At 38.2% G+C, this 12,238-nt stretch overlaps 1 protein-coding gene across 1 annotated transcript in view; it reads left to right on the top strand.

Moving 5' to 3' along the window:
* Positions 1 to 12,238, top strand: part of Folh1b (folate hydrolase 1B) — an 80,628-nt gene that overhangs the window by 26,699 nt on the left and 41,691 nt on the right. Inside the window, exons 5-7 of the mRNA XM_042689542.1 lie at positions 7,322 to 7,447; positions 7,955 to 8,141; positions 10,596 to 10,689. Coding sequence (XP_042545476.1) covers positions 7,322 to 7,447; positions 7,955 to 8,141; positions 10,596 to 10,689 — 407 coding nt within the window. The remainder of the gene's footprint in view (positions 1 to 7,321; positions 7,448 to 7,954; positions 8,142 to 10,595; positions 10,690 to 12,238) is intronic.

The following is a 12,238-nucleotide window of genomic DNA, read 5'->3' as shown; positions in this document are numbered from 1 at the left end:
AAAACACAAATAATAGATAAGACTGTTTTCTTTTGGCTATCTGAAATGTATCTGCAATGTACAGTTAATATTATATTTAAAATTGGCATGTATTTAGGATGCTTGCAATCATTGCAGTTATTTCACCATTGAAATTAGGGAATGTGAGAGTTGTAAATAAAGAGATAATATGTCTCAGATTGAAAGCTAACCAAAGCTACTTAGCCTCATTCTGTAGGTTAGGCACACTAGTGTCAAGGTGAGGTTCTTGATGTAATATGCTTACTTTTTACAACATATTTCATTTTTCTTTTCCATCCCATTCCTGTACTCATGGCTCACGTCCATACATCCACTGTGATATATGTCCTCAGGGGTGTGTGTGTGTGTGTGTATCCTTCAAAATACACGGTTTTGTTTTTGTTTTTGATATACTTTAAATTCACGTTAATGGCATTGATTTATTATTATTTCCAGTTAAGGAAGAGTTCTTTTCACAATGTGTTAGTTTATGTCATAATAGTTTTTTAGTTTTCACTGTTGCATATTTCATCATATGTGCACCACAAATAAGTCACCTCTTCTCTTAGTAACACATAATTTGTCTGTAAGTACCCTTTATTGGGATGAAGGCCCCATTAAAGTGCTAGTATGTGTCCAGACACAGTCCAGGAGAGTTCCTGTGTGCACAGTAAACCAAGAATGGTACGGTGGAATTGCAGGAAACATCTCATTTCCCAGTATCAGCCTGTAGTAGCCATATCCCAATTTCAGTGTGTGAGTCTTGCTCTTTGTGCATGTGTATGTGTGTGTGTGTGTGTGTGTGTGTGTGTGCGTGCTGATCCTGGGGCTTAAGTTCAGAACCTTGGTGCTGTCCCCAAGCTTTTGTGATTAAGGCTAGCACTCTACCACCTGAGTTACAGCTCCACTTGCAGCTTTTTTTTTTTTTTTTTTGTAGTTAATTGGAGCTAAGAATCTCATGGACTTTGCTGTCCAGGCTGGCTTTGAACAATGATCCTCAGATCTCAGGCTCCTAAGTATCTAGGATAACAATGCTAGCCATCTTTCTGAATACTGATATAAACATTTCAAATTATATCACAAGATTTTATTGCTTATCCAGCTGATAGGTTACTTTAAAAAAATTTTTTTTTACACTTGTCAGTCATGGGACTTGAACTCAGAGCCTGGGTGCTATCTCTCAGCTCTTTTGTTCAAGGCTAACACTCTACTATTTTGAGCCACGGCACCACTTCCATTTTTCTGGTGGTTAATTGGACATTAGCGTTTCACAGACTTTCCTGCCCAGGGTGGCTTCAAACCTTGATCCTCAGATCTCAGCCTCCTGAGTAGCTACGATTATAAGCATGAGCCTCCAGCACCCCAGCTAATACATGGTTTTTTAAATTTGTTTTGATTCACATATCTCTGATCACAAATAAGGTTACTCATCTATAAACGTACATGCTGATTAAACTACTCTAGGTTTCACTTTGTGAAATGATTAATTATAATGTTTCTTTTTCCTATGGAATTTCTGATCATTTTGTTAAATTGCATGGGTTCATACAGAACCCCTTTGTACAACTACGCAAAGTGTGTATGTGTGTCCATATATATCACAAAATATAATATAGAATATATGATATATATATGCAAACAATGTGTATAAAATATGATTAAAATATCTTCACTTAAAATCATTAATATTACCATAGTAGATAGTAGAGTAAAAGTATATATGGACAAATAATATATAATAGCAGGGCATATAAACAAGAGTTTAAAATTGCTATGCAACGTAAAATACACTTTAAAAATCTTATTAACTGTTTTGCATGCAGTGACTCACTCTTGAAGTCATAGATACTCAGGAGGCAGAGTACAGGAGGATCACATTTTCATCCTAGTCCAAACAAAATTTATGAAGACCATATACCAAGCTGGGTGCCAGTTGTCTTTCTTTCTTTTTTTTTTTTTTTTGTTTTTGGTTGTCATGGAGCTTGAACTCTGGGCCTGGATGCTGTCCCTCAGCTCTTCAGCTCAAGGGTAGTGCTCTACCACTTGAGCCACAGAGTCACTTCTGGTTTTCTGAGTGGTTTATTGAAGATAAGAGTCTCACGGACTTTCCTGCCCAGACTGGCTTTGAACTGAGATCCTCAACCCCTTGAGTAGCGAGTATACACGCATGAGCCACCAGAGCCAGGCCACCAGTTGTCTTATACCTGTAATCCTAGCTACTCAGGTGTTAGAGATTTGAGAACTGTGTTTCTGATCTAGACTGGGCAAACAAATTTCAGATATTCTTATCTGCAATTAACCACTGAAAAGCCAAATGTAGTACTCAGGTAGTAGTGTCTCAGCCCTGAGCAAAAGAAAGCTAAATGAGAGCAGGAGTCCCTGAGTTTAAGCCCAGTACCTGAGTATAAAAAATAAAATAAAATAAAGGGTCCATATTTCAAAGAAAAATCTGGGCATTATGGTGCATGCTTGTCATCTTGGCTTCAGTAGGAGGATCATGGTCCTAGGCCCCTGTACAAGAAATAAATGACCCTAGAGAAACAATAAATAAAGCAAGCGCTAAAGGAGAAACATGAGGCATGGCTCGAGTAATAGAGTACTTGGATAGTAAGCTCAAGATTCAGAATTTAAACCCCAGTAACAACAAAACATGAGTATGAACCAGCTGAAGAACACTGAAATATATTGAGCAGTGAAAATATGAATGAAGAAACAGATTCTAGCTGAGCATACTGGCCAGTATCTATAATCACAACTACTTAGAAGGTAGAGGCAGGAATAGCACAAGTTCAACAGTAGCCTGGGCAAAGTTAGTGATATCCTCTTTCATAAACAAAATAAAAAGCAAAAGAGCTGGGGACATGTTTCAAGCTTTCTCTCTCTCTCTCTCTCTCTCTCTCTCACACACACACACACACACACACACATACATACACATACACACAAACACATACACAACAGAGTTAGGATATTAAGATGTTATAAAGAAGTACATTTTACTCTGATTGGTCTAAATGTTTTTGCATGACATTTAAATTCAACAAAGTAGTTTTGAACTTTGGTGTAACTGAGCAGCATAGAAATCGTTATCATTTATTTTTCTTTCAAGATGCTTCTCCCAGATTAATGACCAACTAGGAGGCACAAGTTATTCTGTATGGGATTCCTGTTCCTATTCCAATGTCAGATGAGTGGGTTAACTGGTGTGCCATAATAAGTCATTTGAAACCCAGCTTGAGGCAAATTGGCAATTTGATAATATCTATAATCATACTTATCAACGGATTCTCAAACTTTAGTGTGTGATAATTTGGAGAAATTATAGAATAGAGATTCTAGTTCCTACCCTCTGAATTTTAGTGGGCTTGGGATAAACTTGAGATTTGTGGGTGTGTGTTCTTTGTTTATTTTCAATGTTGAGGTTTGAACCAGGATCTGTACTTGCTGGGTGAACACTCTCACTTGAACCATACCAAAGCCCTTATTGTGTTTGTTATTTTAATAATGGTGCTGAATATAGGCCTGGGTCAGCCTGTATCATGTCCCTCCCATTTATGCTTCCTGAATAGCTGGGATAACAATATATAACACCCAGTTTAGCTTTGTATTGGGTGCAATGGAATCTCACTAACTTTTTTTCTAGTTTGACCTTGAACTGAAGTCCTGCTGATGTCTGCTTCTCAAATAGCTTAATTACAGACATGAGCTATAACACCTAACCTTAGGTATTTAAAAACTGAGGTCCTCAGTGATTGTGCTTCTGCAAATTCAAAGGCCATTCGTAAAGAACCACTCCCATTCCCATTCAGTTTAAACTATACTAACGAGGACAGGAAAATGTAAACCTGAAAGAAATGGGGAAAACGTAACCCAGTAGTCAGAATTGTATTCACAGTCATAGAACAATGGCACAGTGTATGCTACACAAGAAGGCCCTTGTTTCTAAACAAAGCTTTTATTTAAGAAATGCTGAGAGAGCATAAACTGTTGTTTTTGTTTGCATTTGTAAAGCTTATAGTCAGTTTTAAACTAGTATCTTCTTCTCCCATACCTTCTCCATCATAGCTTTTTTTGTGTATGTGTGAGGATTAGCAATAATAGTTTCCACTTAGTAACACTTAAAGAAATATTCTCCCTAAATTTAATAATATTAAGGAATAATTACAAGATACCGTTACTATATTTTTTCTGATAATTAGTTAACTGCAGCTAAAGTTTGCAAAAGAAGATACTCTAAACTAGGCACTGGGGACTCATGCCTATAATCCTATCTATTGAGGAGATTGAGATCTGAGGATTGAGGTTTGAAGCCAGCCCAGGAAAACCAATCCTCAAGATTCTTATCTCCAATTAACCTGTATAAAGCCAGAAGTAGAGATGTGGTTCAAGTGTAGAGCACCAGCCTTGAGCAAACAACAAAAATTAAATAAATAAAAATTCAGGCATGCAAGGCCCTGTGTTTATACTCCACAAAGCCAACCAACTGAAGAAACAAAACAAAGAATGTGCTCTAGTAAGGGCTAACAATTATAAATCAGACATAGTGCCATTATTACTAGTGCATTAGCCTATGTTGATCTTAGGGAAAAAATGCAGTAGCTAAAAATCCGTTTTACCAAAGCAAAGATTCAAATGTCACTTTCTAGATTAGACTTTTACCATGTTATTTAAAGTTACCTATTTGAGTACTAGTTACTGTTTTCAGACTCTCTTTAAATTTTCTTTTTTAAGATTTCTATATCATCACTTTGCAATCACCTTAAAATATGCTATATATTTTTGTGTGTGTGTATGGTGGTTTTGGGGTTTGGGTACTGTCTCTGAGCTTTCCCACTTAAGCCTAGCACTCTAACATTGAGCCACAGCTTCACTTCCAGCCTTCTGGTGGTTAATTGGAGATAAGAGTCTCATTGACTTTCCTGTCCAGTCTTCCTTCAAATCTCCTGAGTAACTACAATTACATCATGAGCCCCCATACCATCCTATTCTCATATTCAATTTAATGTTTATGATCATTTTAATTATCATTTTATTCTCTTCCTCCCAACCAAAATGCCTTCTAGGGCTGGGATTTTCCATAACATTTAGAACCCTGGCCATCAAAATAGTCTTCAAGTAAATCTCAAAATCAACTAAGAAATAGGTCTGCTTTAGAATTTGAATTTGTTTTTGAGCACATAAGATTTTCTCTAAAAGGAAAACTATAAACAAAATCACAGAAGGCTGGAAATCACTTGGCAGCTTCCAAGTACAGGCATGAATTGTTCAAGGAAATCAATCACCTGTGTATTCTTGTTTTAAGATATTTTATTGTTGTTATAAAGGGGGTACAATAGGGTTATGGTTACATAAGTAAGGTAATCTTTTTGGACAATGTCATCTCTTCCTTCTCTCACTCCCAGCATCTGTGTATTCCTTTGTGGAATATGGAGCATGTGGTGAGGTCCTAATTGGTGAGGTCCACCTTACAAATTAAAATACCTTTGTCCTTTCTTTTAAAATAAACAAATGAAAGTCATATATTACCCATCTTAAAATACATAGGAAGTAATTATCTGAGGTATGAAAATTACTTCAGGCTAAAATTTAAAATAACTTCTAGGGCAGGGAATGTAGCTTAGTGGTAGAGTGCTTGCCTAGCATGCATAAAGCCCTAGGTTTGATTCCTCAGTACCACATAAACAGAAAAAGTTGGAAGTGGCACTGTGGCTCAAGTGGTAGAGAACTAGCTTTGAACAAAAAGAAGCTCAGGGACAGCGCCAGGCTCTGAGTTCAAGTCCCAGGACTAGCAAAAGTAAAATAAAATAACTTCTTAGATTTGTGCTGATGCTTCACACCTGTAATCACTGCTAGGAAAGAGGTTGAAATCTGGAAAATCAAGGTTCAAAGCCAATGCAGGCAGAAAAGTTCTGGAAATTCTACCTTTAAAATAACAAGCAAAGAGGCTGGGAAGGTGGCTCAGTGGCAGAGTGCTTGCCTTGCATGCATGAGGCTCTGAGTTCGATTTCTTAGCACCATATATGCAGAAAAAGCTGGAAGTGGTGCTGTGGCTCAAGTGGTGGAGTGCTAGCCTTGAGCTGAAGAGCTGAGGACAGTGCCCAGGCCCAGAGTTCAAGCCCCAAGACTGGCCAAAAAAAAAAAACAAGCAAAAAGTAGGCTTGAAGATGTGGCTCACAGAGTGCCAGTAGTGCAAGTTCAAAGCTTTACATTTGATCACTGGTGCCAAGAAAAAAAAAATAACTTGGCTGATAGATCAGTGTGTGATTCAGGAGTTGTAAGTTGGATTGTATTTATATCATGTAGTGACAATTCCATAACAAAATGTTTTGCATTACTGTACAAAATGTCTGAGAATTTATTGGTAAAAGCAAAAAATGTGAATAAAACTATCACTCCCTGTCCTACTTTGGCAATTATTAATTTACCTTACAGTTTTTGGGTTTGTGTGCCATTATTGGACTTGAACTCAGGATTTCCTGATCTCCATAGCTTTTTAGCTCAAAAGATTGATTCTCTACCACTTGAGCCACAGCTTCACTTCCAGCTTTTTGCTGGTTGGAGATAAAGAGTTTCATGGATTTGTCCGCCTGGGTAGGCTTTGAACTCAGATCTTAAGATCTTAGCTTCCTAAGTAGCTAGAATTATAGTATGTGCCATAGTGCCTGGCTCAGAAGTATGTGTATTGTGTGCATTTTTTATTGGAGAATGCTTCTATATCTTTATTGCTACCTAATAAAAAGAAGATAAGATAAACATTATTATTCATTATTATTAATAGTCCTGGAGTTTGAACTTGGGGCCTTGAATTTGCCAGGCAGATGCTCTACCACTTACCACTTTGACCCATACTCCTGGCCCCCAAATAAACTTGTTCTTTTATGTTCATGTCTCCAACTCATCTAAATATTTTCTCAATTTGAATTTTCCCTCCCTTGAGCCTCATATTGTTCCTTTAAAAAAAAATTGGGGGTGCCTGTTCTGGGGCTTGAACTTAGGGCCTGGGGGCTGCTCCTGAGCTTTTTGGTTCATTGCCTAGTACTCAACCACTTGGGCCACACCTTTGGTTTTTGGGCAGTTCTTTGGAGATAAGGATCTCACAAACTTCTCTGCTCAGGCTGGCTTCAAACTGTGATCCTCAAGTCTCAGCCTTCTGAGTAGGTGATATTATAGGCATGAGCTTCTGGTACCCAGGAAGCCTTATATTTTTTCAAATCTTATATCCTCATGCTTCCCCCCTCTCTTTCATAGATGTCAAGCATCCCTCATGCAGAGAAACCTTCTTGTGTTGTGTTTTACACTAAATTGTTCCTGATCTCAACAGGGTGATTTAGTTTATGTTAACTATGCACGAACGGAAGATTTCTTTAAACTGGAGAGGGAAATGAAAATCAATTGCTCGGGAAAGATTGTGATTGCCAGATATGGAAAAGTGTTCCGAGGAAATAAGGTAATGATCCTCTCCTTCTTTTCCCCAGTCCAAGTAGTACTACAGTGCACCAGACACAATGCATAACCATCCCTCTGGCCTTTGTGAGGCCCAGGAGCCTCTTATACTCTGAAAATGCTCATGTTATAGAGGAGATACACTTACTAGCTCAGAGTTTGTTTTATCTTATTTTAATTTATTTCTATTTTGTTTGGTTCCTTTTGGTTCTGGTACTGGGACTTGAACCAAGGGCCTCATGCTCTCTCTGCTTTTCACTAAAAACTAGCACTTTAGGGACTGGGAAGGTGGCTTTGTGATAGAGTGCTTGCCTTGCGTGCATGAAGCCCTGGGTTCGATTCCTCAGGACCACACAGCAGAAAAAGACCGAAGTGGAGCTATGGTTCAAGTGGTAAAGCACTCGCCTTGAGCTGAAGAGCTGAGGGACAGCGCCCAGGCCCAGAGTTCCAGCCCCATGACCAAAAAAAGAAAGAAAAGAAAAGAAAAAAAAAAGCATGCTCTGTTTTGTAGGTTAAAAACGCCCAGCTGGCAGGGGCCACGGGAGTGATTCTGTACTCCGACCCTGCTGACTACGTGGCTCCCGGAGTCAGGCCTTACCCGGACGGGTGGAACCTTCCTGGAGGTGGTGTCCAGCGTGGGAACATTCTAAATCTGAACGGTGCGGGGGACCCTCTCACCCCGGGTTACCCGGCGAGTGGTGAGTGATCAGACCTCAGTCCCTGCAGGAAGTCCACACTTCCAAGCGATTTTACTAAAAGATCACCTTGGGCCAAATACAGAATTTCTTTTTTTTTTTAACCTCTTTGCATGGAATGAAAGAGTTTCACATTCTGTGCGTGGTTGCTTCAGTCTCAGATCACTTCTTTGGAATTTTTGGACCTGACAGGTTTGAAACTCAGACTTTTTCTAGATAGTTAAGCTGTGATATGGTATATATGCCATTCATCCACAGCAATTTCAGGAACTCAGAACTCAGGAAACAAGTATATAAATAGTTTTACAAAAATAGTATGAATAATGATACTAATTAAGGATAAATAAGGAGTATCATTTAACTTGTGTCTGCTCAAGTAAGATTGTGTCCAGTGAGCTTTGGTTAAATCAAGTATTTTTGACAAGTTCCCCAAAATTTATAGTTTTCATAATTGGGTTTTATTTTTTCAATACTGGAGTGTAAACTTCTGCTTATAGGGCCTTATGTTTTCTAAGCACTCTACTTCTTGAGCCACACTCATAGCCCTTTCTTTCATTCCAGTTCTGGGGCTTGAACTCAGAGCCTGGGCATTGTTCCTGAGCTTTTTTGCTCAAGGCTAGCATTCTATTACTTGAATTACACCTCCACTTCTAACCCTTTTGGTGTTCAATTGAAGATAAGAGTCTCACAGACTTTCCTGCCTTGGCTTATTTTGGAACAGTGATCATCTGTTCTCAGCCTCTTGTGTAGCTAGAATTACAGGCATGACCCACTGGTCCTTTTTTGTTCTCAATTATTTTTTAAATAATACATCCAAGTTAGTATGGACCACTAATCTCCTATTTACACTTACATTGTAGCTGTCAATGGGAGTGTGCCACTGTACTCAACTTTTGTGTTGAGATGGGTCTCACTAACCTTTTGCCCAGGCTGGCTTCAAACTTCAGCATACATAGTAGCTAGAAATATAGGTGTGAGTCACCATGTCTGGCCAAGAGTTCAGTGTTTTAGTTTTTTTTTCCTAGTTGATAAGGAAGAGAGCAGCGATTCTATAAACTCATTAAATGGCGCATTTAGAATATAGAGTCTTGAAAAGAATGATTGCTTTGTTGTATATGAAGTGATAACTACTAAGGAGTATCTGCTGAATACCAGTCACGGCAAACATTATGACCATTATTAACTAGGAGGCATTATTATCTCTATTTGACCTGCTGGGCAGGGAGGAAGTCCAGAATGGAAGTGGTGCTGTGGCTCAAGTGCTAGCCTTGTGCTGTGAAGAGCTCAGGACAGCACCCAGGCCCAGAGTTCAAGCCCCACAATAGAGAGAGAGAGAAAGAGAGAGAGGAAAGAGAGAAAGAAAGCAAGAAAGAATGAACGAATGAAAGAAAGGAAGAAAGAAAGAAAGAAAAGAAGAAAGAGGGAAGGAAGGAAGGAGAAAGAAAGAAAGGTACTCTATATTTGACTTAGGTAACTAACTTCTTTGTATATCACCTTTATAAAAATTAAAAATTAAATTAAAAAAGTTTTGCTCTAGAGAATTTCAGAAAAAGTCCTATATTTATGTTATTTTTGCCTATAAAAATGAATAAGATTTTGCAATTGCCTAAGTTTCTTACTAGATGATTTAAAATTTTGGAACTAAGATGAAAATCTTTGGAGAAAAACCAACCCAAGAACAAGTCCAGTGGCTGTTATACTGTGTTTTCTTTTTTGGAAATAAAGTTGACATATAATAAAATACATAGATTTTGAGCTCACATTCAATATATTTGATTATTACATGCATTCCTTTCATCCAAAATAAAATGTGACATTTCTATTACTTTAAAAAGTTCTCTTATATCCCTTTCTGGTCAATTTTCCCTGCACCTCTAGCAATAATATTTATATATTTAGCTCACTGCATTAGTTTGTCTTTCAACTTCACATAAATGGAAACAGACAGTAGATGTTCTTTGTGCCTGCCTAACTCCACTCACAGTAATGATTAGATATTTTCCATGTTACTACAAAATATTGTCCCTTTTAATTTTTGAGCACCATTTCAATTTTTCCGTAGTATGTGGTGGGACTGTACACAGTTAATATATTTGCTCTCTTATTTTCAGAACTGTGATGGGTAATGTAAATGTGGCTGCTTTCAGCAATTTTGTGCATGTTTTCCTGCATATACATATTTTCTTTTTTTTTTTTTTGAGCAAACACTGATGAGTGAAATTGTTTTGCCATTAATAATTAATGCTTTTAATGCATTTTAATTACAGAAAACCACTGGGTACATTTTCACTCTTATAGGGCATGAATGAGACTTTCAGTTGCTCTACATTTATGTTAACATTTGCAATGAGAATGTTTTTATTTGACCAATTCTGGTAGATACAAATGATGATATGTTTAATGTGGTTCACATTTAACTGAGTTTTTATTGGAAACATGCTCACATTTTCCCCACAGAAAATGCATATAGGCGTGAAGTTGCAGATGCTGTTGGCCTCCCAAGTATTCCTGTCCATCCAATTGGATATTATGATGCACAGAAACTCCTGGAGTAAGTAAACTATTTGGTAATTCCTTTTCTTAGTAGTTAGACCTTTTTTTTTTTGGTACTGGTATTCCTGAAATGAGTGGCACATCCAATTTGGTGCATTTTTATCTAATTTTATCACTATTTTATAGAAGGTTCACTTCTGGAATTGGATTATGGGAATCCAATGTGTGACAGCCATGAAAATGAGCCTTCAGACCTCCCACTGCATGGAGAACATCACTGGCCATTCTCAGCCACTGCTTTGAAGTCAGCACCCTGTTTCTGTCAAGGCCATACCATTCCCCTAGATATTTTCAGGACGTGACTGTGGAATGGATGCTAGGACAACACTGTGGGATATATGCTAGGATGGGCTTGTATTGGGAGGCCCAGGATTCCTCAGATATGAGATGTTAGCTCAAGGACCTCTTGACAACCTTACTCAGAGATGCTATACCTACCTCTCCACTTTCCTTCCTCCCTTTCCTTATCCTTTATCCTATATCAGATGTTCATTGCTGTCTGCTGTCTTCCCTGGCTCTCTATTTACTTCCCTATCTGGGTTTTCGTCACTAGTAAATCTCTTACACATGCTTCCATGATTTGATACCTATTGGAGACTCAAGAAAAACAGTAAAGTATAAAAATTTCTTCTATTATTTTTTTTTCTTTTTTTTTTTTTTTAATTTAATTTAATTTTATTTGTGAACATACTGTACAGAGGAGTTACAGTTACATGGGCAGGATAATGTGTACATTTCTTACCAAGCATTGCAGCCTCCTCCTTTGTTTACCCTTCACATCCCTTCCCAGCCTCCCCCCTCCCCCCCAATCCCAATCCTTCTCCTTCCTCCCCCCCCCCCCAGCGCCCCCCCCCCCCCCCCCCCCCCCCCGCACCAACGTTGTAAAGTTCGTTTTGGACATGACAACTTGTACTTCTCATTGTTGCAACAGGTCCACCTGTATCCTTAAACAACTGGTTTTTCCCCATCTCCTCCACAAGTTATACTGGCATCAAATATAGTGAAAGCAAGGGTTATACTGTGGGCGAGGGACATACAAAGCAACAAAGAGATAATCTTATAAATGTGTTAGAAACACATGCATGAAAGAAAAAAACATTAAAATACACATCTAAGGGTTCATTTTCCTGACATCACATTATCTGACCTTTTCCGCTTGACTCATACATATACTAGATATTACAAATAAGGGAAACCATGGGACCTACGTTTCTTTGGGCCTGGCTTACTTCACTTAATATAATTTTTTCCAAGTTTTTCCATTTCCTAACAAATGGGGCAATGTCATTCTTTCTGATGGAGGCATAGAATTCCATTGTGTATATATACCACATTTTCTTGATCCATTCATCTACTGAGGGGCATCTGGGTTGGTTCCATATCTTAGCTATGGTAAATAATGCTGCAATAAACATAGTTGTGCTGGTAGCTTTAGTGTGGTCTTGTTTGTGAACATTAGGGTAAATGCCCAAAAGTGGGATTGCTGGGTCATAGGGGAGCTCTATGTGGAGTCTTTTGAGGAACCTCCATACTGCTTTCCAAAGTGG

The sequence above is a fragment of the Dipodomys spectabilis genome, unplaced genomic scaffold (genome assembly GCF_019054845.1).
Source record: "Dipodomys spectabilis isolate Male_0828 unplaced genomic scaffold, ASM1905484v1 ptg000003l, whole genome shotgun sequence".
Classification (NCBI taxonomy): domain Eukaryota; kingdom Metazoa; phylum Chordata; class Mammalia; order Rodentia; family Heteromyidae; genus Dipodomys; species Dipodomys spectabilis.
Note: the sequence above shows the minus strand (reverse complement) of the source record. Positions and strands in the feature narration are given on the sequence as shown.